The sequence below is a fragment of the Puma concolor genome, chromosome E2 (genome assembly GCF_028749965.1).
Source record: "Puma concolor isolate L17-30 chromosome E2, mPumCon1.1.hap2, whole genome shotgun sequence".
Classification (NCBI taxonomy): domain Eukaryota; kingdom Metazoa; phylum Chordata; class Mammalia; order Carnivora; family Felidae; genus Puma; species Puma concolor.
Genome location: NC_141681.1, coordinates 56,286,875 through 56,313,028, shown reverse-complemented (window position 1 = coordinate 56,313,028; position 26,154 = coordinate 56,286,875). Strand labels below are relative to the sequence as shown.

The 26,154-nt window shown below is 43.0% G+C and overlaps 1 protein-coding gene and 1 long non-coding RNA gene across 4 annotated transcripts; one reads left to right on the top strand and one right to left on the bottom strand.

Moving 5' to 3' along the window:
* Positions 1-800: 800 nt before the first annotated feature.
* Positions 801-21,245, top strand: LOC112850853 (zinc finger protein 350-like). Of its 3 annotated transcripts, none has more exons than XM_086688382.1 (4): positions 801-944; positions 8,055-8,181; positions 8,443-8,538; positions 16,469-21,245. In XM_086688382.1, exons 2-4 carry the CDS (start codon positions 8,148-8,150, stop codon positions 18,070-18,072), a joined length of 1,734 nt encoding a protein of 577 aa, XP_086544508.1. In that variant the 5' UTR covers positions 801-944; positions 8,055-8,147; the 3' UTR covers positions 18,073-21,245. The 3 variants fall into 3 exon arrangements, with proteins under 3 accessions (XP_086544508.1, XP_086544507.1, XP_086544509.1); XM_086688381.1 differs by having other exon boundaries at positions 829-1,132; XM_086688383.1 differs by lacking the exon at positions 801-944 and having other exon boundaries at positions 8,389-8,538.
* LOC147573786 (uncharacterized) lies at positions 13,990-26,131 on the bottom strand. Its single transcript, XR_015244439.1, has 3 exons — positions 26,032-26,131; positions 23,395-23,502; positions 13,990-14,823 (listed from the first exon to the last, which is right to left on the bottom strand). It is a non-coding gene; the product is annotated as an uncharacterized LOC147573786 (long non-coding RNA).
* Between the last annotated feature and the right edge of the window lie 23 nt (positions 26,132-26,154).

The window sequence follows — 26,154 nt, the reverse complement described above, 5'->3', positions numbered from 1 at the left end:
GAAGCAGCCCAATTTGTGCACGAGCCAATTCTCAGATTTCTTTGACCTTTTCAAAAAGAAAATTCACAGCAGCTCCTATTGGAATGGGGTAGTTTTAACAGCTTTCGGAGATTTTCACAAAGTCACGGTTGACTCATGTATATTGTCTGAAAAGTTTGCAGCACTTGATATGTCTCTGTCAGGGCTCAAAGCCGCTGCACGTGGGGCAGCCTGGCCTAGAGCGCAGAGAAGGCGGGCGCAGAGAACGCGGACCAGCGCACCAAAGCGGCAAACGGCACGCAGATGCTCCAGAATCCTCGGAGGTTCCAGTAACGTTAGCTGTAAGCAGCAGGCTTTAAGACCTGATGACACTGCCATCAAGAATGCTGGTGCGTGATTTCTTCAAAAACCATTCGCACCGCATTGCTGAAGCTACGATAGCGTCACAGCTGCTTTTACATCCCGTTATTTCATAGCCCATACTTCCAGATTTCAACAATTGGTGTTTTCCAAACAGGCCTGGAACAAAAGGCGACCTTGGCTGGGAATTTAGATCGCGACGCTCCAGCACACCTTCCAAGCCTAACCTCAATGGCTGGGATGCCCACTTAGATCCCAGCCGAGCGGACCCTTCCCTCCCCCGCGCCCCCTTCCCGGCTCCACAGACCCCTGACGTTCCGCCAACAAGGCAGCGCTCACAGCCCGCTCGTTTCCGACCATTTCTCGGGCGAGCGCAGCGTTGTTTGCGAGCTTCCCCATGGGAGGGACACACGTAGGCGCCAGTAATCTGACCGGAACCCCCTAGGTGAGCGGCGGAAAGACCGCGGGGGCGAAAGACCGCCTTGCAGCGCGCGTGCGCCCAGGGTGCCGCCGGAAGTGGGGACGCTCGCGCGCCCCCGCCCCGGCCGCCGTAGCCGGTGCCCCCAGAGCTGGGTGTGCGGCCGGGAACGGGCGAATTCGCAGAGGTGAGGCGTGGCCGCCGGAGGTCGCAGTGGACTCGGGGGGAACCCAGATCAGCGTGTGAATCTCGGCGGAAGAGCTTAAGGAAGGGAGAGGATCCACGGAGGTCCGTGGCTCTGAGGTTGCGATGCCTTTGCCGCCAGGCCCGGGGGACTGCGGTGGTCGGGCATTCAGGCTCTGTGGAGATCGTGAGGTCAGAGTTTGGGGTCTGTGCGGGTCACTGTGCCAGGGGCGTTCCGGGATTGAGAACTGGAGGGGAGTGGGTATCTGTCGATGAAAGCGCTGTTCAGTTTCCTCTCCACCGACTGGTTTGCAAGGCTCCTCAGGCCCCCACAGATAAGAATTTTAGGGAGATCAAGGATTAAGCAAATCTAAACTGCTAAGCCTTCTGTTAAAAATGACTTTACTGTAACCAAACTTCCGTTTTCACTGGAAGTTTATTTGGATATTTGCTTTCAGATTCTGACACCAGTAAAACAACATTTGTAACCTCCCAAATTCTATTTCCCAAACATAATTTTTAATCAGAAGTGTATTTCAAGTCTTTTCTTTTCTCTTTTCTTTCCCTTTCATTTAGAGAGAGGGAGTGCGCAAGCTGGGGAGAGGGGCAGAGGGAGAGAGAGAATCAGCACGGAGCCCTATTCGGGGCTCCATCACACAACTCTGGGATCATGACCTGAGCCCGAGTCGATCATTAACCGACTGAGCCACCCAGGTGTCCCTCTGCTTAATTTTCACAATTCAGATAAACTCTGGGAATACTGGGATAATTTGCTCTTTTTAGTTAATTTCATATTCTAAACATTTCCATGAAACAAATTCTCTTATGAAAAAATTGTTTTAGTGGCTACACTAATAAACAGGTAAAAGAAGGAGTGATGTTGTGACTAGAATATGATTAAATACTTGCATCTATTTGGATTGCTTTTGAATATTTAAAATATTTAGTTATTCTCTTGATTTTGGCTCAGGTCATGGTCTCACCATTGGTGAGAATGAGCCCTGCGCCCGGCTCTGCCCTGGGTGTGGAGCCTGCTTGGGATTCTCTCTCTTCTTCTCTCTCTCCCTCCCCCTCTCCCCCTCCCTTGCTCGCAAGCTTGCCCTCGTGCGCTCTGTCTCTCTCGTTTGCTTGCTCCCAAAATAAACTAAATATATATATACGTATGTACATATATATACGTATACATATATACGTGTGTGTATATATATATATACGTATACATATATACGTGTGTGTATATATATATATATATATGTGTGTATATATATATGTGTGTGTATATATATATATATATATATATATAGTTTTTGTCCCTGTTCCTGGCAAGAGCTCCTAAAATCCTTGGGATTTTCCAAGTGTGAGAGTGGTTAAGGTGTCTTTTGCTATATTAATGAGGCGACTTTTGCTAAGCATCTGTGGGTGGGGGCTGGTTGCCAGGGGAACCAACTTTGTGATTGGAGGGTTGAAACTCTTAGGCCACCCCCTAACCTCTGGGGAGGGACCGGAGCTGTAGGTGGAATCGGTCACCACTGGCCAATGAGTTAATCATGCCTATGTAATAAAACCTCCATAAAACCCCAAATGGCCACGGTTCAGGGAGCTGCTGGCCTGGAGAACGTGTGGAGCTGGGAGAGTGGAGAACCAGGAGAAGGGCAAGGAAGGTCCACACCCTTTCCCCATGCCATCTGCCTCTCTTCTGACCGTTCCCGAGTGACAGCCTCTTATAATAAGCTGGTAACCTAGTAAGTAAAAGGTTTGACTTCTGTGAGCCACTTTCTCAGTTTAATTGCACCCGAGGAGGAGGTCATGGGAACCTGATTTATAGCCAGTTGGTCAGAAAGATAAGTCACAACCGGATTTGGGACTGACTTGAAGCAGTGGAGGGGGGTGGAGGTGCAGTCTTTCTTTCCTTCCTATAATAACTGCTATCTTGGTTTATATCACTCGTCTTCATGCTTTTACTAGATGTGTATGTATCTACAAACAATACATAATCTTTTGTGCGAGTTTTAGAAACATGAGAATGGTAGTGTATTGTATGTATTAAAAAAATTACAGGTAGGGTGGCCGGTTAGCTCAGCTGATTAGAGCGTGGTGCTAATAAAAAAAATTACAGGTAGTGTTTTGTTTTGTTCTTCATGCTGTGGAAGTAATGAATTCCTAACTGACTAAGGGCTCAAGTTTGAAATAGGTTTTGGATTTTTATGGAATGTTTTTCTCAGCGTCAATTTTGGTGACCGTAGGACTTTTCTAACCTGCTAATATATTGTAGCAGGCACAGTTGGTTACTTGCTGTTGCAGAAAAGAGTTAACACAGCTCTTTTTAGAAAGGCCTTCTTGCAAGGTTGCTTACAGGTCCCTTGCCTGGCATCTGGGAACTTAGCTTTGGGGAGGGTTCCCATCACTCCCTATTGAATGGCTCACTGTGCTTAAACCGTTCTTTCAAGCAGTATGGTTTATTCTCAACACCTTCTCTCCTCTGGGAATCTGGGATTTTGGCATGTGCTAGGCAGTGGGTGCCTACATGAACAGCCCCCAGTAAGAGCCGTGGGCACCATGTCTCTAGTAAGCCAACACATTGTGTGTTATCACAGCTTGTTGCTGGGGGAGGTAAAGGCTTCCTGTGTGACTTCACAGAGACAGGACTCTTGAGAGCTTGCACCTGATTTCCTCCAGATTTTGCCATTTGGACTTTTTCTCTTTGCTGTTTTGCTTTGTATGCTTTCGTGGTAATAATTTGCTGAGGTCTGTCAGTCCTAGTTAATCACTGACCCTGAGGGGTGGTCTTGGGTATTTCCAGCACATCTGCCCAACATCCATTCACTTCCTTCCCTTTTTCTAACAGATTCTCCAGGTGTTCCTTGGCTTGTGGCAGCTTGTCTCTACTCTGCCTCCATGTTCACGTGCTCTCATCTTCCCTGGATGTAGGGTCCATCTGGATACTCCTGGATTCTCTTAAGATCCTTAATTACATCGGCAAAGACTCTTTTTCCACATGAAGTCTCATTCACAGGTTCATGGGGTTAATACATGGATACAGCTTTTTTTTGGGGGGGGGGACCATTTAACCAAGTACAAATGGGGATGTGGATTTTAAGGGATTATATGTCCAGAGTCTAACCTTCTGTATGTTCTTTTTCCCACTTTCCCTTTCTCATTCATGCTGCTGCTTCTTTTTTATGTTTATTTATTTTGAGAGAGAGCATCCCAGGCAGGGTCTGCACTGTCATTGCACAGCCTGATGCCAGACTTGATCTCACAAACTGTGAGGTCATGACCTGAGCCATGATGAAGAGTCAGACATTTAAATGACTAAGCCATCTAGGCACCCCTCATTCAGGCCGCTTCTGCTTCACAGAAGAAAGGCATGCCTCCCCCACATTCAGGTGTTATGTTTTATTTGCCTGGGTTAGAAAGCCTTTGGGGGCACCAAGTAAAGAGAAAGTTACAGATACTGACTTTGACTTAAGGTGGGTGCACAGCAGCAGTGTCCGTGTCTGTGCCCAGAGCGAATGGATCATCCAAAATGAACTTGCCCTTCACCCCACAGGTCCTGGATTCTCAGGAATAAAAGAGATCCGGTAAAGGACAAGTAGGGGTTCTTGGAGTTGCATACGGCCATTCGTGGGACATCCTTGTCCTAAGACCAAGATTTCTGAACAGAAAATTAGGGCAGATTCAGAAGAACTAACATCCCTGTTACTGGGCATTTTCTGAAACAGAAGAAAATGATGAAGGCCCAAGTGACTTTTGGTTTGTTGTATTCAAAAGTTGAGTCTTTCATGGATTTGGGGAGGCCTGAAAAAATCACTTTGACTAAATAAAAAGTGTAAATGGGGAAAAATGGGCTCTGGGGAGAAATAGACGTCCCTTCAAAATTAGGGCAGAGTGGGATCAGGAACATGTTGTTCCTAGAGTTCGTGCATGACTAGTGCTGGACTGTGGTGTATGGATCTGCAGGATCCTGCTGGTACAACCATCAGTGTGTACCTGCTTACTATCTCTGACAGTCATTGCAGCCAGAAAATCACGGTAAGTTACATCAGATGCCTTGACTGAGGACAAAGCATATCAGTTCCTCAGGAGAGGTCACCATTTCATGGCACGTAAGCGTTAGGAACTCTCTTTGATGGTTTTTTTCCAGAGGTGACCTGGTAGGCTGTGTGATCTCAGCAGCCTTCTTCTAATCAGTGTATGAGCATGGCTGTTACTTACCTGATTATTCTGAGTCCCCTGTGGGAGTAGATCAAGTAGAATTCAGTAGACCCTGGTTTTTGAGGAGACCACAGCCCGATGACTTCCATACCCAGCCTTACTTCCATCTGCATTTGTCCTTGAGTAGAACTGGAAGTGCCCAGTAAAATGGAAGGTCTGCACACCTTTCAGAGGCCCTCTGTGAACAGGTCGCTGGACTGGTGTTTGAGTACAGATTTGGCCAGAGGGAGTTACAAGTTCTTATCTGGTGCTGGCTCGGGTTGTTGAGATCTACACAGGGTTGCCTTAGAACTTCAGCTCATCTCAGAAAACAGAGCCTTCTGTGTTCAAAATCGAGTTGTCACCTTCCACCTTTGTACTGCCTTTAATTACACAAATGACTCATTGTGGCATAATAAAAAATATATATGTATTTGCTCTTTGTCTCTGGTTCCTGGCTGAGCTCCTATATCCCATTATTTCCTAAGTGGCAGGAGTGTCTTTTGTTTTCATGACAAGCCCCGTTGAGCATATCTAGGTTTATGCTAATGAGGTGACTCAAGGTAAGCCCCTAGATAGCTTCAGGATGAGGGCTGGTCCCCCAAAAGACCAAGCTTTGATTCGAGGGCTGGAACTTTCAGCTCCACCTGGAACTCGGGACAGGAGAAGAGCTGCAGCTGGAGTTCTGTCACCAGTAACCAGTGATTTAATCAGTCGTGCCTGTGTAACGGAACCTCCATAGAAACTTGACAGGGTTCAGAGAGCTTCCACGTGGGCAGATCCATCCACCTGCTAGGAGGGCAGTGCACCCCAACTCCTTGGGGACAGAGGCTCCTCCACGCAGGACCTCTTTGGACCTCACCTGAGTACCTCTTCGGACCTCACCTGAGTACCTCTTCATAGTATGATTTATAATAAACTAACTTTTTAATGTTTGTTTATTTTTGAGAGAGGGGTAGAGAGATAGAGACAGGGAGACAGGAAACAGGCTCTGCACCAAGAGTAAAGAGCCCGATTCAGGGCTGGAACTCACAAACCGTGAGATCATGACCTGAGCCGAAGTAGAATACTTAACCAACTGAGCCACCCAGGTGCCCCCATAATAAACTGTAATTTTAAGTCCAATATTTTCCTGAGTGAGTTCTAGCAAAATCACACCTGAGAGGGGAAGGTTGTGGGAACCCCAAATTTATAGCCACGTTGCATAGAAGTGCAGTTAACATGGGGACCTGGTACTTGTGACCGGTCTCTGAAGTGAAGGCAGTCTTGTAGAACCGAGTGAGCCCTTAAGCCGGTTAAGGTCTGATGCTGACTCTGAATAGTTAGTGTCAGATAGGATTGAATTATAGGACGCCCAGTGTCTGAGAATCAGAGACTTGGAAAATTAGTATTGGAAGAGACCATGTATTTGGTGTCAGGAAGAACCACAGAGTCAGATACATTTTCAATGTAAAAGGCTCATTATATAGTACACATAGTGATAAAGTTCCCCTCCATACATTCTTTGGCCCACAATTCTCTGGCACATCATTAACACATGCTTGGTAGTGTGTTCCTGTGTTCTGCATTTACCTATGTGTATCTATGTGTGTGTGTGTATATGTGCATGCCTGTGTGTGCATATATCTACGTGAATCTATGTAGGCAAATGCTTACACCTGTGAAGACATTTTTACGAGCATAAACTCATACTATGTCACCCTGATGTCCCTAGCATTTCATACAGTGACTGACAAATAGGTGCTGAAATACACAGATTGCAAATGATCTCAGGTTAGCAAGAGGATTTAATGGCTGCATATCACAGATATCTGTGATTTGTGGGATAAAAGAATGACTGAATATTTTAATGACTTTGCTTCTTTTGTGATTAATTGAAAAAAATAAGAATAGAAACAGCTTACAAGGTGAAAATGAGCAGAACCACTTCCTTCACATTCCTTTTGAGTAGGGAAAACCTCGCCCTTCCTCCTTTGTGTCTCCTTAACTCTCATATCACTGCCACAGTCACATCACTTCTGATGCCAGGCATGGGGACCCCCCCCAAACAATTCTCTGACACCAGCTGGGTGGCCTACAATTCAAATCAATTCTGACACTTCCTAGAGTTAGCATCAGATTCCAGGTTAAGGGCTCACTCCCACAAGACTGTCCCCTACTCAGATGTTAATTGAAAAACAGTAGGTCCCCAGGTTACTCACAACTTCCCTCCGATTTGGCTACAAATTGGAAGTTCTCACGACCCCTCCTCCAGTTCAAATTCAGTTTCAATGAATTTGCTAGAGTGGCTCACAGAACTCGGGAAACACACTTGCCAGTTTATTAGAAAAGGTAATAAAGGACACAGGTGAATAGCTGGGCGGGAGAGATGTGTAGGGTGAGGTGTGTGGGAAAGGGCATGGAGCCTCCACCCCCTCTCCAGGCACCATCCTCCCAGAAGCTCTCCAAACCCTGTACTTTAGGGATTTTATGGAGGCTTCCTCACCTAGGCATGATTGATCATTAACTGTTTTCCAGCCCCTCTCCGTTCTCAAGAGAATAGATATCGTATCTCAAGAGATACGAGAATTAAGGAAAGTTAACTGGTCTGAAAGTTCCAAGCTTCTAATCATAGCTTGGTCTTTCTGGTGACCAGCAGCATCCAGGAGCCCAGCCAGTTGCCCCATCAGAACAAAGACATTCATACCGTTCTTAACACTTAGGAATTTACAACGGTTTCAGGAACCCTGTGAGAAATTGGAGTTAAAGACCAATTAGAAAATAAAAGATGCTCCCAGGGCCCTTATCACCTAGGAAATTATAGGGGTTTTAGGAGCTCTGCCAGGACAGGGACAGAGCCCAATATATATATTTTCTATTACCTCGCACCCTCCATTTCAATAAAAGGGAAATACTTCCAAAGAGGACCATTTTGTTACAGGAATCGCTGACACTGGAGGATGTGGCCGTGGACTTCACGTGGGAGGAGTGGCAGCTCCTGGCCCCCGCCCAGAAGGACCTGTACTGGAATGTGATGCTGGAGAACTACAGGAACCTGGTGTCACTGGGTGAGGACAGCTTCCCTGTCACTCGGAGGCCTTTCCTCTGTCAGCTTCTGAGGGCTGTGGCGTGTCTGTGCTGAAGTGTAGGTTTTCAGTCCCTTCCCTGGCCCCTGATGTGAAGGTAGAAGCTCTCCTTGTCTCAGAGAAAAGCCTTTGATTTGCGACATGCAAATTGTGCAGTCCCTAACATGTATCGCCCTCATACCATTGCAGAGCCCAGGGCAGTTTGATGAGCCTAATAAGTCTTCTGTCATTTCCCATATACAGGGTATCAAGCTTGCCAACCAGATTCACTCTCTGAATTGGAACAAGAAGAACCACCATGGATTGTCAAAGATGAAGTCCAAAGTCAAACCCATCCAGGTGAGAGAAAACCAACAGTGGGGGAGGGGGAGAGGGGAGGGGAAGGCTGTGGAAATCACTTTCTTGTCATTTCAGGAAGGCATCATAGTGGTGAGGGTGTCTGGGGCTACAGAACTGGAACTTCTATGTATCTTTCTCCTCAGATGAGAACTCTTTCTCGCTGTACGAATTTAGAGGAAAACATACTGCTTGATCTCTTCGTGGAACTAATCCCTATCTATTTTTTCTTAGATGTCAACATTTTTTACCCTAGGACTATTCCTGCTTAGATTTGCACATCTTCCCACTTCATCACTTGTCAGAGTCCCTTTCACCTCTCTTTATGAAATTCTTCCTTCCATGTCTTGCTAAGAGAAAACTTTGAATTCATTGTTGTCTTCTAATACACCTTCCTGCCCCGTTGGGAAATACTTATTTCCCTTCATAACATCCAACCCCTCCCCCCCCCCCCCCCCGCTTGGATGCTTTGCTTCCACGGTAACCTCATCTCTCTCTTTTTTAAAGCTGCTTCTTTTTTTGAGGGAGTGCACACATGGAGGAGGGGCAGAAAGAGACAGAGACAGAGAATTTCAAGCAGGCTCCACGCCCAGTGCAGAGCTCAATGCAGGGCTTGATCTCAGGACCATGAGATCATGATGTGAGCCAAAATCAGGAATCAGACACATAACTGACTGAGCCACCCAGGCACCCCAACCTGGTCTCTTCTTATGCACTTATCTGCTTCTCTCTTTCCCCACTCTGGGGTTACTCAAAGGTTCTCTTTTTATTCTCTGCTCTGTCTCAAAGGCCTTAAAACCTTACTTTATTAAAAAATGTTAAGTTCCTGTTCTTTGTGGAGATTCCCAAGTTGAGATCTCCTTTAATATTGTCTAATCTATATACAGTTAACTCTTGAACAACATGGGTTTGAATTGCCTGGCTCCACTTATGCACGGATTCTTTTCCATACAGTATAGTACTATAAATATACTGTCTCTTCTATGATTTCCTTAACATTTTCTTTCCTCTGCTCGCTTTATTGTAAGAATACAGTATATAATACATATACAAAATATGTGTTAACTGGCTGTTGGTAGTAAGGCTTTCAATCAACAATAGGCTATTACTAGTTGTGTTTTGGGGGAGTCAAAGTTGCATGTATATTTTCGACTGCCCCAGAGGGTCGGTACCCCAACTCCTGTGTTGTTCAAGGGTCAGCTGTAGCTTACCTCTTTCCATGGCAACTCCCTAGAGTTCACACTTATGTGAGAAACTAGAATGATCTTCCCTCTAAGAAAACCCTTTTCCATCATCTTTTTCATTAAAAATTTATTTTTAAGGGGCGCCTGGGTGGCGCAGTCGGTTAAGCGTCCGACTTCAGCCAGGTCACGATCTCGCGGTCCGTGAGTTCGAGCCCCGCGTCGGGCTCTGGGCTGATGGCTCGGAGCCTGGAGCCTGTTTCCGATTCTGTGTCTCCCTCTCTCTCTGCCCCTCCCCCGTTCATGCTCTGTCTCTCTCTGTCCCAAAAATAAATAAATGTTAAAAAAAAAAAAATTTATAAAAAAAAAAAAAATTTATTTTTAATATTTGCTAGGGTTTTGTTGAGGTATAATTGACATTACATTATTTTACAGTTTCATTGTCTTTTTATTTTATTTTTTAAAACAATTTTTTATGTTTATTTTACTTTTTATTTTTGAGGGAGGGAGAGAGACAGACAGAGCGCCAGTGGGGGAGGGGCAGAGAGAGAGGGAAACACAGAATCCAAAGCAGGCTCCAGGCTCTGAGCTGTCAGCACAGAGCCTGACACAGGCCTCGAACTGTGAGATCATGATCTGAGCCGAAGTGGGAGGCTTAACCGGCTGAGCCACCTAGGTGTGCCCCAAGAGAATTTCAGTTTTTAAAAAGACAATGATAATGTTTAAAGAAACATTAAAAAAAAAATTTTTTTTTATTTGAAATTCTCTTGTACTTCTGTACATCTTAAATCCTGGCCATGCTGTGATTACCTTGAACCTTCTCTACTCTCTAGGGTATTTAAGGTGTCTACTGTTCCTCTTCTTTAATTAGGATACAATTTCTTCTTCTCAGTTCCTAGCCTAAATAAAGCCTCCTGTCTGCTTTACTGTAATTCCTTTGTATATTTGTTAATTCTACTCTTTCTTAATTTAACTTAGATTTTGTTAATGGATTATTGTCCCTAAAGCTTTCCCTTGTCTCCCCATAGATTGATGACAGTAAGTTGCAGTTGACCCTATTATCATCCATGACACAGAAATTTTATTTCTTTCAAAGACCTAAAGTCTCTACTCTCAGAAAGGGGGAGGCATAAATATAACAAAAGTAAACATGCAGAGTTTCAATTTTATTAGATGAAAAGAGTTATGAAAATGGATAGTGATGATGGTTGCATGACATTATGAATATATTTGATACCACTAAACTGTAAACTCAGAGTGATTAAGATGATAAATTTTGTGTTGTGGATTTTATCACAATTTAAGAAGTGGGAAAAGTACATAGAAACTATGTCTAGTGGTGAAAAGGGCTGTGAACACCAATCCGTTGGCATCACGGAACAGTGGGTGGAAGGGATGGGGTCTGCCCTTCTACAAATAGGAATGTCTGTGGACTACAAGACGCCTGTGAGCAGAGGATGAGTGACAGGGAGTAGGTTTCCTGGGTGAAAAATGAAGAGAATGGGAAGTGCAGAGCCAGAGGCAAGAATGTGTCTGAGGAACATCAAAGAAGCCTGTGTGGATGCTGCAGAGTGAGCAAGAGGGAAAATTACTGGAGATGAAGTCAATGGAGTAGTGGTGATAGGTTGGTTGGTCATGGAGGGCCTTGTAGTCCATTCTGAGGACTTGATTTTACTCCTAGTAAATTGAGAAACAAAGTTTGTAGTATAGCAGTGACAGATATAATTTATATTTTGGAAGTGTCACTTTGACTATGGGTAGACTGGAATAGGGCAGAAGTTGAAGCAGAAAGCCAGATAGGAGACCTGGTCATTGGTGGGCTTCCCTAGGCTTGAGATGTGTGTAATAGAAGATTCTGGAGATATATATATATATATAAAGACTGAATTTGCCATCAAAATAGATATCAGGTATCTTAGTTTCCTAGGGCTGCTTAACAGAGAACTGTAAGTTAGGTGGCATAAAACAACAGAAATTTACCTTCTAGTTCTAGATGCTAAAAGTTGGAAATCAAGGTGTTGCAGGCTATGTTCCCTCCAGAGTCGAAATAGGAATCTTTTCTTGCCTCTTTCTAGCTTTTGGTGGTTGTTGGAAATTCTTGGCCTTCCTTGACTTGTAGGAACACCTTTCCAGTCTTTGCTTCTGTCATCCTATGGCCATTTCCGTGTATATTTTCTGTGTCTGTGTCCCAAATCTCCTTTTCCTTATAAAGATGCCAGTCACACCCTAATCCAAAGTGAGCTCATCTTAACTTGTTTATATATGCAAAGACTATTTCCAAAAAAGGTCACATTCACAGGTACCAGGGGGTTAGCAATTGAATATATCTCCTTGGGGAACAAGTTCAACCCACAACATGGGGTGAGAAAAGGAGACAGATGAATGATGATGCTAAGAATTTTTAGCATGAGTCACCAGAAGAGTGACTCTTCTGTCATTTACTGTGATAGAGAAGATATGTGGGAGGAGGAGATTTGGGCTGGGAAGTCAAAGAGTTCTATAACGGAGATTGTAAGTTAGATGTGCTTGTTAGCATCTAAGTGGGGCTCTCTGTTGCAGTTTGATGTACCTGGAAAGGTCAGGGAGAGGTGAGGTGCAGAGAAAGAAATTTGGACCAGATGAGATCTCCTGGGGAGTGGATCCAGATAAAGAAAACAAGAGCCTTGGACAGTCAGGGATCAACAGATGAGTGTATAACAAACATGGTAGAGAGAGAGTGCATGATGAGCAAGTGTTTTGTGAAAGACAAAGTCAAACATTTTCTAGAGAGTTGACAATGCATCAAGTAAGGTAAGAACTCAGGGAGAAGTAGGTCATTTTTTGTTTGTTCTTCCCACTCAAATAATATATATTTTCACTTTTGTTTGTTCTTCCCACTCAAATAATATATATTTTCACTTTGAATTCTTCCCATGAGATGGTTTATTGCTAAACAAAAATATAGTATTATCTTCCTTCTCTGAATTGTACTTTGGCCCCAGTTAACCAGCCACTCCTAAAGATACTATATCTCTATGATTTGGTGGTACCTGAGGCTTCTTTACTATTCTTGTGTCAAGGGCTTGCTTTTCATTCCTCCTTCTACAAGAAGAAAATACATCTTGGTCATCCATTTATGTCTTCATCAAATAACTATTGTAGCCAGGTTGGAGAGAGACCCACACTTTTCCATCTGTATATCAAGGATTTCTTAAATGCCAGATTGGTACTGAAGGAGTTTTCATTATAATCTTACCAACGCTGCTTCCTCAGAGAGTTGGGTTTTATTAGAATAGGGTTCAGGGCCCGCATATGTCTTTATGCAGAGCCCCCCAAGGGTGCTATTGTGACCCAAGCTGATGAACTACAGTCCTAACACACAGTAAAAGAGATTGAAATTAGTGGGAAACAAAGTTAAGTGTTTCTCTACACCAAAGATTTGATAAGCAAAGATTGGACAGATCTTCATGTAATATTTAGAAATGAAGCTTTTGATGGTGTGAGATGTTTTTGCTATAATTCAAGGCTCTACAAAATTCAAGCAAATAATAAACATAGGGACTACAGTTGACCCTTGAGCAACACAGGTTTAAAAGGCACAGGTCCACTTATACACAATTTTTTTTCCAATACAGTTCTGTAAATGTAATTTATGATTTAAAAAAAAAATTTTTTTTAACATTTATTTATTATTGAGAGACAGACACAGAGCATGAGCAGGGGAGGGGTAGAGAGGGGGAGACACAGAATCTGAAATAGGCTCCGGGCTCTGAGCCGTCAGCACAGAGCCCGACGCGAGGCTCGAACTCACAAACTGTGAGATCATGACCTGAACCGAAGTCAGTCACCCAACCAACTGAGCCACCCAGGCGCCCCTAATTTATGATTTTTTAAATAACACATTTTTCTCTACTTTTTTTTTTTTAAATAAGAATGCAGTATATGGGGCGCCTGGGTGGCGCAGTCGGTTAAGCGTCCGACTTCAGCCAGGTCACGATCTCGCGGTCCGTGAGTTCGAGCCCCGCGTCGGGCTCTGGGCTGATGGCTCAGAGCCTGGAGCCTGTTTCCGATTCTGTGTCTCCCTCTCTCTCTGCCCCTCCCCCGTTCATGCTCTGTCTCTCTCTGTCCCAAAAATAAATAAACGTTGAAAAAAAAAAAAATTTAAAAAAAAGAATGCAGTATATAACACATATAACAGACAAAATATGTGTTAATGTCTTTATGTTATTGGCAAGGCTTCTGGTCAACAGTAGACTATTAATAGTTAGGTTTTGGGTAAGTCAAAAGTTAATGTGTATTTTCAACCACAGGGAAGGGGGGTTTGGCACCCCTAACCTCCCATGTTGTTTAACAGTCAACTGTGTTTTAGAAGTTTAGAAGAAAAGTAACCTAAAGTGGTATAGAAGGAATGGAGAATGATAGTATCACAAAGTACCTTACGTTGCAAGAGATATAGCTAGGCTTTGAAGAAGATGATGAAGAAACATGCCAAAAAATTGGAAATATGCATAGCCATATGGGAACTGTCAAAAGATTGGCCTAAAACCAGCCACATGAAGATCAAGGTCAGAAGGTATTTGTTGGAGACTAGTGAGTGGAAAATTGGGTAAACTGGGCACATTATGTTAATGTAAAGGTTTATCACCAGGCTACTTTTGTGATTTTTCCATGTTAGCAATAAACAGGGCACGGTAGAGATTAGGTTTTCTAAATTTCTGTAGGTAGGCACTGTAGCAATAGTAAGGTGTAGCCAGATGTTCTAAGTAAAACTAAAGGCAAACCTGCCAGAGTCTTGATTCAGGAGGAAGGTGGTCCATTAGGACCCCTTAAATGATACCCCATAACCTATTAATAGTCTACTGTTGACCAGAAGTCTTGCCGATAACATAAAGAGTGTAGAATTAAGGAAGAAGCTGTTAGTGGCAAGACAAGAGATTAGTCTGTCAGGGACAGTGAAATGGGAGAAACTCCAGTATGATCTCCATGCAGGTACAGTATGATGAAGAAGGTGACAGTTCCCACATCTGGTGCAGCAGATCTGCTTGTAGAGAAGACTGTGCATGTTGTAAAAGTCTGTAAGGATGATCATGTCCCTCTTTCTGTGGGAACATATGAGAATGTGTCACACCTAGAAGAAAGGTTAGAGTGTTTGGGAAAGTTCATTTGATGATGGTCTACATAATGAACAAGAATGACGTGTTTTAGCAACAAGGGGAGCACCCGGAGTCTGTTAGAATTTTTTTGAAATCAGATTCTATGCATCCAACATTCCGACTTGTCTCTGGGATATCTGTTCTAACACTGGGTCCGCTTATTTCTCTATCAGTGTGGTTGATGCTTGGGTCTCTTCAGCGGTCTCTCAGAGTCCCAAAGCTCTGTATGTTGAAATGACTAAGGTCATAGTCTTGTGCCTTCATCTGCTTTCAGTCTTGACCTTCTGAAATGTGATCCCGTTTAACACTCTGACCTTAGTGATCTTTACGTTCTGATGATTTCCACATATCTCCATTTAAGACCTCTCTCAAGTTTCATATATATCTGACTGGGTTTTCCATGTCTGTACTTGGATATCTAATAATTACCTCAAAGGTGATGTGCTTCAAAATGTACTTGTTCTCATCCTATTTGAACTTGAACAACATCTTCATCTTATTAAAAGGCATCACCCACTTACCCATTAGCTCAAGCCAAATCCTTAGGAACACGCTTTGATTTCCTCCTGTTACTTATCCCCAGATAAATCCAGTAATGGGTCTTATCCATTCTTCAAAACACATCCAGATTTCTTCCACTTTTCATTCCCTTTGCTTCCTCCAACTAGGGTCACATTTGCAATTGCCTACTTTCTTCTTTTTCTTGCATGTTTATTCTGTTTCTCTTTCCATCCTTAGTGAAAATAAAGAGTATTTTTTTATTTCTCCAACACTAACATGATACCTGGTATATGGTAGTAGCCACTTAAGAAGGATGTATTGAATGAGTGGATTTTGTCTCTTACCATTTTGAATCAGGTATCCCTCCAGCCTCTGTGATCTGATGCTGCTAGTGACTTCCTTGTATTTTACTGTCTCCAGGGCCTTATTTACAAAGCAGATAATTCTTGATCTGTTGTGAATTTACCCTATATGACACTGACAGCTGTCATCTTTTGGTTTGTTGTATTTGTATTACTGTGTTTTTAAACATTTCTAACAGGTAAGTTAGTGTTTCATGAGTACAGAATTTTTTTAGGTGGGGAAGATAGAAATGTTCTAGAGATGGATGATGGTGGTGGCTGCACCACAGCGTGACTGTACTTAATGACACAGAACTGTACACTTAAAAATGGTTAAAATGGCAAATTTTACCTTATGTGTATTTAGCTACAATTTTAAGAGCTTTTTTTTTTTTTTTTTCAACGTTTATTTATTTTTGGGACAGAGAGAGACAGAGCATGAACGGGGGAGGGGCAGAGAGAGAGGGAGACACAGAATCGGAAACAGGCTCCAGGCTCCGAGCCATCAGCCCAGAGCCCGACGCGGGGCTCGAACTCACGGACCGTGAGATCGTGACCTGGCTGAAGTCGGACGCTTAACCGACTGCGCCACCCAGGCGCCCCAAGAGCTTTTTTAAAATAGAGATAAGGAATATGTATACAAGGATATGCTTGGAATTTCTTTTATGTCGATACTAAAAGTTTTCCACTAAAGAGCCAGCCCACCCCACAGTACTTCTGAAGCAGTTTTATTCCATATGATGGTCATGGAAAGATTCACCGTTGTCTTCTTTCCTAGAAATTGAGAGAGTTGACGATCATCTGCCTCAGCACTTAGAAAATCTCAAAATGCCGAAGAGGATGGAACAGTGTTATGAACTGAACACATGTGGAAAGACTGTTCATCAGAGCAAAAGTCATTTTCCTTTCAGGCCAAATCATGATAGGTTTCATTTACATGGAAAAACTTTGAAGCCACACTTAATCAACCGAAGTAGAAGCTGTGACAAAGAGCCTGCTGAGTCTGGTGGAGACGGGAGATCCTTTCTCAGTGCTAATCACAAGCAAACTCACACTGAAATTCAATTCCATGAAAGTAGAAGGCCCACCAGCACTACATCACAATTCCTTAAACATCAGCAAATACACAAAATAGAGACGGCCCACGAATGTCCCGAATGTGGGAAAGCCTTCCTCAAGAAGTCTCGGCTCACAGAACATAAGAGAATTCATACAGGAAAAAAACCCCATGGGTGTAGTGTATGTGGGAGAACCTTCTCCAAGAAGTTCAAGCTCACTGAACATCAGCGAATTCACAAAGGCGAGAAACCCTATGAGTGCTGTGAGTGTGGGAAAGCCTTCCTCAGGAAATTTCAGCTTACTGAACATCAGAAGACTCATACAGGAAATAAACCCCATGGCTGCAGTATATGTGGGAAAGCATTCTCCAGAAAGTTCAAGCTGACTGAACACCAGAGAACTCACACAGGAGAGAAACCTTATGGATGTACTGAATGTGGCAAAGCCTTCTGCAGGAAGGCAGAACTCATTACACATCAGAGAAATGAAAGAGGAGAAAGGCCCCATCAGTGCAGTGAATGTGGAAAAGGTTTCGCCAGAAAATCACAACTCATTCTACATCAGAAAACTCATACAGGAGAGAAATCTTATATATGCAGTGAATGTGGAAAAGGTTTCATTCAGAAGGGCAATCTCCTTATACATCAACGAACTCATACTGGAGAGAAACCCTATGGATGCATTGAATGTGGTAAGGCCTTCAGCCAGAAGGCGTGCCTGATAGCACATCAGCGATTTCATACAGGAAAGACTCCCTTCGTATGTACTGAATGTGGAAAATCTTGTTCACAGAAATCAGGACTCATTAAACATCAGAGAATTCACACAGGAGAGAAACCCTATAAGTGCAGTGACTGTGGGAAAGCCTTCACTACAAAGACAATGCTCACTGTCCATCAAAGAACTCATACAGGAGAGAGACCCTATGGATGCAATGAATGTGGGAAAGCTTTCTCCCACATGTCATGCCTTGTTAAACATAAGAGGATACACACAAGAGAGAAACATGTAGATTCAGTGAAGGTTGAATATTCTTCCACAGAGGGTCACAGCTTATTAGATACTAGTGAATTCATGCAGGGGAAAAGCCCTGTTAATACAGTGACTGCACAGATGCCTTCCACGATCCCTCAGACCTCATTAAACATCAGTGGGCTCCTCGCAGATAGGAATGCGGTCCTAGTGGGACAGCCAGCTGCCAGATGGGCACCCTCAGGAAATAACGGAGAATTTGTACAGGAGAGAAACCTTATGAATGCAGCGAATGTGGTTGTGCCTTCAGTGGTCAATTACATCTTATTTTATGTCACGAAAAACACATAGAAAAAACCTGGTACATTCAATTAGGAAAAGCCTTGAGCAATAATGTCTTGCTGATAATATGGTTATACACAAACAAAACCCATGAGTGCAGAGGCTAGTTTTAGAAGACCGACTCTGTCTGTCATCAGTGATCAACATAGCTCATCAGGGAGCTTATAGTGAGTAGAGACATGGCAATAGTGGGAAAGTCCCTACCCTTAATATGTGTCAGTTCACACTGAGGAGAAACAGGAGGCAATGAACGTGGGGCACCTAGGTGGCTCAGGTCATGATCTCACGGTTCGTGAGCTCAAGCCCCGTGTCGGGCTCTGCGCTGACAGCTCAGAGCCTGGAGCCTGCTTCAGATTCTGTGTCTCCCTCTCTCTCTGCCCCTCCCCCGCTCAGCTCTGTCTCTCTCTCAAAAATAAACATTAAAAAAAAAAAAGGCAGTGAACATGGCTGGGATTTCAGTGGTACATTCTGCCTCATGCATTAGCAGGTAAAATCACAGAGAAATAAAACTCTGTTAATCCACTAATTGTGGAATTCCTTTAACGAAATACTAAAGTTCTTGTGAAACAAAGGTTTGTGAAGATGAGGAACAGTTGAGAGTTTTATGTACCTTTTCTAATTTGACCTATATGTCATGTAATACACCTGATGTACATTTTCAGACAGGGTACCTTGAACCACATTCCTAATTACCATGTTAGTGATTCCATAATTTAGAGGAGATAGTTTCTGCCCTACATCACTGGCTAACATTATCACACTATATTCACTTTTCCCGTTTGTGGATTCTTTTTTTTTTTTAATTTTGTTTTAGAGAGAGAGAGTGTACGCATGTGAGCTGGGGATAGGGGCAGAGGGAGAGAGACTCAAGCATGACCCTGGGATCGTGACCTCCACTGAAATCAAGAGTTGGAAGCTCAACCAACTGAGCCATTCAGAATTAAAACAGGGCCAGGAAGAAATTAAGTAAATAATAAAACAGGGCCAGAAAGGACCAAACTTTCCAAGTAACCTCAGGTGCACCTCTTTCTCTTTTTCTAAAATTTTCTTCAATTCTAAAATTCCTCAGTATCATATAATGTTTACCCTGTTGGATTTCTTTGGCTTTAGATTTTATTTCAGGCAACTGAAGTCCTTCAAAAAGAAATGAATATTTTAAACTCATGAATATAATTTAATGTCCTTTGATGAGTTTAAGTTCAATTTAAAAATAAGAGCAAGCATTACACAATGTCACCATAAAAGTGATTTTTAAAATTTTCTAGACCTGAAAAGATAGAGAAACCAGGTTTGCAAAATGAACTAAAAGCCCAAGTACAATTAGTAATTTAAACCTACACATTAAATAAAATACATTCCAACAAAGCTCTCAGTAGTCATTTTCGAAAACATGAGAAAGTAAGGTAGGCAATTTGAACACAAATTAAAAGGATTACTTCCATCCTAGCTCTCCCTGTCCCTTCCCTGATTATTGAATTCTCAGAATGCTGGGAATCTGAAGTTCTAAATGCCTGGATAACTATCCAGTTGCCTCCCCTTGGAGGCAGTACCCTGTCTAACCCTAACTTTTGCTTCATTGATGGAACCACCCCAACATTCTTCCTGGTATCTATTCCCATTTTCTCTCAACTCAGAGGGACTCTGAGTCCTACAAACACGAGGAAGACAAAAGTAGATCTTCATAGAATCAGCCTTGGACTGGTATCTCATGCTCCACAAAGCCAGAGAGACTTGGATTTGGACCTAGAGTAGGCATAGGGTTTCTGGAAGAGTAGGGTGAATCTAGTGCTGGAATTACTGAAGGTCTGTAACCAGCCTGGAAAGTATTTTTGGAATCTGATATGTATAATTAGTTAAATGTAGTCAGGGGTAATCACAGGGGCTGGCATAAACAATACAGGAAGAAGTTCAGACCACGTCTACTGGTGAAAAACTGATCTGAAAAGGGCATGAGGTCAGGTCTCAGGGAGAAACTAAAGGTAGAGGTCTGTCAGACGAGATAGTTGAGTGGCATTTAGGCAGTTGATTTTTTTTGTAAATCAGTGACATAAACACCACTAGAATCACTTGGAGAGAACATTTCACTTGTTTTCTTCGAGATTTTGATATGGAATATAAAGACGTATATACGTATAAACGTTACCAATTTTAATACAAACCATATTGCGATATCAACTTTATGAGCAAGTGTAAGGTCTTGAATGTAAGTTATACACTGTAAAAGTTAGACTATAAGCTTCATGAGGGTAGGGAACTTCTGATAACCCCTGTATACAAGATGTCTAGAAGAATATGTGCTATAGGGTAGGCACTTGATACACATGGTTAGTTGACTGAATCCCATCCAATAAGCAATCTTGTCTTGCTTAACTGAGATTTAAAGCAGGGCCAGGAAGAAATTAACTAACCAAATAATAAAACAGGGCCAGAAAGGACCAAACTTTTCAAGTAACCTCAATGTATCCCAAAACAATTCTTTGTAAGAGGGGCGCTTCAAGAATATTTGTAAGAGAGGCGTCTGGGTGGCTCAGTCGGTTAGCATCCAACTCGGTTTTGGCTCAGGTCATGATCTCACAGTTCGTGGGTTCGAGTCCCATGCTGGGCCCTGCACTGACAGTGCAGAGCCTGCTTGGGATTCTCTCTCTCTGGCCCCTCTCTCTCTGCCCCTCCACCCCCACTCTCCTCTCTCTCAATAAATTAAGTAAATAAATAAATAGAGTGCAAAAATATCCTGATCTCCCCTGTTGTACCTACTCCCCCATAATCCCATAATAAAGTTGACAAACTTATCAGGCAGGAAAATGTGACCGGTGTTGAAAGACCAATCAAAAGTGACCTAGAACTGATATCAATGCTAGATTGAGCGAACAAGGACATTGTATCAACGGTTATAGCTGTATTCCATTATATCAAAGAGAGGAATGATTAACATGTTAATAACAACAATGTCTTGGGTTGATAAGATATGTAATACATTTTACTTCATATTTTATAAACCTTCCCAGAATACTGTTGTTTGTTCACTATCTTGATCAGAGAGTGAAGGGCAGTTAGCAGTTTCCCCTAGGCATTCCTCACAATACCTCTTTTGCCACTTGGCCAAGAACATAAGGCCGCCTTTTTTTTTTAAGTTCAGGTTCTCTGAACAGTTTTTCACTTTTTAATAAAATCTTTTGTTCTCATTATGCTTAAATTTGTACTTTCTTTTGCCTTGCCATAAAGTTCACTGATGTTTTGCATACACGAATAGGGTAAACTGCTCCTAGTTTTTAGACTCCCCCCCCCCCCCCCGCCCACCTGTTTTTCATTTTGGATAGTTTGTATTGCTGTGTCTTTTCAGTTCACTAATTTTTTCTTACACAATGTCTACTCTGCTAGGGACACCTGGGTGGATAAGTCCTTTAAGCTTCCAACTTCAGCTCAGGTCATGATCTTGTGGTCCATGGGTTTAAGCCCCACATGAGGCTCTGTGCTGACAGCTCAAGGGCCTAGAGCCTGCTTTGGATTCTGTGTCTCTCTCTCTCTCTGCCCCCACCTCTCACTCACACTCTGTCTCCCTCTTTCTCCCAAACATAAATAAACACTAAAAAGAAACAATGTTTACTCTGCCATCAATCCCATCAAGAGTATGTCTTATTTCTAGAAATTTGAATTGGGCCTTTCTTTTTAGATCATTCATAGCTCTATTTAATATGGTTTATTTTTTGGGTCTGGGTGGCTCAGTCAGTTGAGTGTCTGACTTCAACTCATGTCATGATCTTGGGGTTCATGGGTTCAAGCCCTACACTAGGCTCTGTGCTGACAACTTGGAGCCTGGAGCCTGCTTCAGATGCTGTGTGTGTCTCTCTCTTTCTCTCAAAATAAATAAATAAGCACCAAAAAACAAAAACAAAACATGGTTTACTTTTTTTTTAAGTTTTTATTTAAGTAGTCTCTACAAATCACAACCCTGAAATCAAGTCGCATACTTTACCGACTGAGCCAGCCAGGCATCCCAACATGGTTTACTTTTAACCTAATTGTGACAGTATTTAAAGTGAGTTTTCAGTATTTAAAGTGAATAGTAGTTCAGTTAAGCATCTGACTCTTGATTTTGGTTCAGGTCATGTTACCATGGTTTGTGAGTTCGAGCCCTACACTGGGCTCTAGTGCAGAGTGTGCTTGGGATTCTCTCCCTCCCTCTCTCTCAAAAATAAGTATTTTTTTAAAAAGTAGGCAGCATATAGTTAGACCTAGGTTTTTGTTTTGTTTTTTAATCTAGTTGACAATCTCTTTTTATTGGGGTACTGAGGCCATTCATAATTAATGTGTTTATGTTCAAATAATGTGCAATTTGTTATTTATTCTATCTGGTTTTGCTCTCCTTTTTGTCTTTTTCTACCTTCTTTTGGAGTAGCTATGTTTTATGATTATTTATATCCTTTGTTGGCTCATTAGGTGTAACTTTGTTATTTAAGTGGTTCCTTTAGAGTTTACAGAATGTATCATTCACTTAACAGTGTATCTTCAAGTTATCATACTTTTCACATGTAGTACTAGAATCTTGTAATAGTATACTTCAGTTTTCTGCAGCCAGATCAGCTTCGTTGAAGAGATTATCTTCTGGATGCTCCTGGGACGCTTTTTTTTTTTTTTAAACCCTAGGATATATTTTTAGGGGATGGATAAACTGGCTTTACATAATTACACATTAGCATTTCTAACTCCATATACTTTCAGAATCTTTACAAAATATGAAGAAATTTCTGGCATTTAAACTTTAGGCCACCTTTGAGTCAGGTTACATTCAACCAACAAAGCAAACTAAAGCCATTCTAACTGAGCTTACACATTAAAGCCAGAATCCATTCATGGTCAGCCCGTATTGTTAAGTTTGCCTGATCCAAATTTTTATTCCTTTTTACCATAATCCCACAAATGTTTCCCAGGATTCTCTTTATATAAGCAATATATATAAAAAAATAAATACTTCATAATTACATTGTGTTTATCCAAGGGATGCAAATTAAGTTAGTTCGTTTAATTTTCTTTTTTTTTTTTTTTTAATTGAGAGAGGACGCAAGTGAGCAAGGGCGGAGTGAGAGAATCCCACAAGGGGCAGAGAGAAAGAGAAGAAGAGAGAGAGAAGCGGGGCTCACCCAAAATGGGGCTCAAGCTCACCTAACGTGGGACTCAAACTCATTAACTGTGAGATCATGACCTGCACCTAAGTCAGATGCTTAGCCGACTGAGCCATCCAGGCACCCCTCACCACTGTATTAGACTGCTTTGGTTGTCATAACAAAATAACACAGAGTGGGTGTTTGAAACAACAGAAATTCATTTTCTTACAGTTCCTGAGGCTAGAAGTTCACAATCCAGTTTCCAGCAGATTTGGTTTCTGGTCAGGACTCTAGCTGCCGTCTCCCCATGTCCTTGCAAGGCATTTCCTCAGTTTGTCTGCACAGACAAAGAGCACTCTGGTGTCTCTTGTACTAAGGACACCAAACTACTAAGATCAGAGCCCTACCCTTTGACCTCATTTAACTTTAATGACTTCATTAGAGGTCCCATCCCCTAATATGGCCACACTGGGTGTTAGGGTTTCTACCCGTGAATCTAAGAGGACACCAACATTCAGTCCATAATATTCCACCCCTAACCACCCCCCAATTCATGACCTTTTTGCATGCAAAACACATTCCATCCCAACAACCCTCAAAGTCTAACTCATTCCAGCATCAACTCTAAAGTCTATATAATCTAAGTCTCATCTAAATCAGATATAGGTGAGACTTCTGGTACAATTTACCCTGAGGCAAAATTCCTCTCCAGCTGTGAACTAAAATTAGAGAGGTGATTCACTTCCAAAAAAAATGGTGGGACAGGGGTAGGATAGACATTCCCATTCCGAGAGAGAGAAATTAGAAGAAAGGGGGTGATGAGTCCCAAGCAAATCCAAAACCTAGCAAAGCATATCCCATTAGATCTTAAGAATGATCATCTTTGGAATGCCTGGTTGGCTCAGTCAGTGCATCCAACTCTTTTTTTTTTTTTTTTAATGTTTATTTATTTTTGAGAGAAGCAGAGAGAAAGGGAGACACATGATCTGAAGCAGGTTCCAGGCTCTGAGGTGTCGGTGCAAAGCCTGATGCGGGGCTGTACTTCATGGATCACGAGAGCATGACCTGAGCCGAAGTCCGACACTTAACCAACTGAGCCACCCAGGCACCTCTCGGTGGGTCCAACTCTTGATTTTGGCTCAGGTCATGATCCTGGGGTTGTGGGATGGAGCCCCAAGCCTGGCTGTGTGCTTAGCATGGAGACTGCTTAAGATTCTCTCGCTCTGCCTGTCCCCCGGCTCTCTCACTCTCTAAAATTTTTTTTTCCTTAAAGCATGGAAGCTAATAATACAGGCTTTAAAAAAAAATAATGATCTTTCATAATTTATCTTTGGTTATGCTCTGGCTGGTAGGCATTGTAGGTAGGACTCATAACAGTCTTGGAACTTTACATTCAAACCATCAATTTTACATTCTGCATGTCAGTAGAACGTTAAGCTCCACGAAGGGTATTTTTGCACTTATGTGCAAAGGGTATGTCTGCACTTATAGCTTTTGTATCCCCAGCACGCAGAACAGTGCCACATTTTATAAGCATCTGCTGAGTGAATGAATCATCAATCCCTTTAATGGGGAGGTGCTCTAATGGTGGTTGTGTAACTATGGGGAATGAGTTTTGCACTGGGAGCTCCTCAGTTTAATCATTTGGGCTGAAATATTGAATACAACCACTTCCCTTTCTTAGAGTTTTTTTTTTTTTTTTTTAGTTTTTAATTTTACTTTTATTTATTTATTTATTTATTTATTTTTATTTTTTTCAACGTTTATTTATTTTTGGGACAGAGAGAGACAGCATGAACGGGGGAGGGGCAGAGAGAGAGGGAGACACAGAATTGGAAACAGGCTCCAGGCTCTGAGCCATCAGCCCAGAGCCTGACACGGGGCTCGAGCTCACGGACTGCGAGATCGTGACCTGGCTGAAGTCGGACGCTTAACCGACTGCGCCACCCAGGAGCCCCTAAGTTTTTAATTTTAAATACAATCTACCCCCAAGATCAAGAGTCACATGCTCTACCACCTGAGCCAGAGAGGCCCCCTCAGCACTTCTTTTTTAATGTTTTAAATTTTTTTTTCTAATTTATTTTTGAGAGAGAGACAGAGTGTGAGTGGAGGAGGGGCAGACAGAGAGGGAAACTCAGAATGGAAGCAGGCTCCAGGCTCTGAGTCGTTAGCACAGAGCCCAACGTGGGATTGGAACTCAGGAACCGTGAGGTCATGACCTGAGCCGAAGTCGGATGCTTGGCCGACTGAGCCACCCAGGCGCCCCCCCCCCACAGCCCCCCCCCTCCCCCCCGCGTCAGCACTTTTGATGCAAGGAATTTTCCATCTTTATGGTAGGAAAATCTTGCCCAGCCTTTGGCTCCTTCCACCGTGGGAGAGCCACGATTCTCCATTGGCTCTGCCCCTTCTGTTGACCCCTAACAACCACCAGCCACATTTTCTCCTACACAAATCATACCAAGAGCTCTATGATTCTGTTTACCTACTCTGACCAACGGCTTTTTCAGCGGTTCTCTACACCCTAGACTGGCCTGAAATGCCACTTTCTCCACAAAGCCCCCTCTAGCCAGCATTCCCAAGATGCTAGCCGGGTTCCCTCCCAACTGTTGTTCCCTTCGGCTCGGGCTTCCTCCCTGTCGAACTTCTACGCTGGCTGCGCCCACCCGGCTTTTCCCTAGCCTTGAAATCAAAGTGTCAAAGTCCGCCACCTTCTCGGCCCGTCCTGAGAAGAATTCTGGGCAGGCCAGAGTTTCTGAGAAGCTAAGCAGTTTATACACTGCCCCTGGTGGAAGTTGTAAATTCGGGGCCCAGGGGGTCAAGTGGCCTGGAAATGAAGCGAAATAATGCGTTTTCAATAGCTTCTCACCGTCTTGGGCCTTCCCGCGAAAAACAGAAAAAGAGATGACCCCCGCCGTAGGGGAATAGGTGGAGAACTGGCGGCTTCCTTTAAGTAGCCTGGAGCTGGCGCTGCAATATGACGTCACAGAGG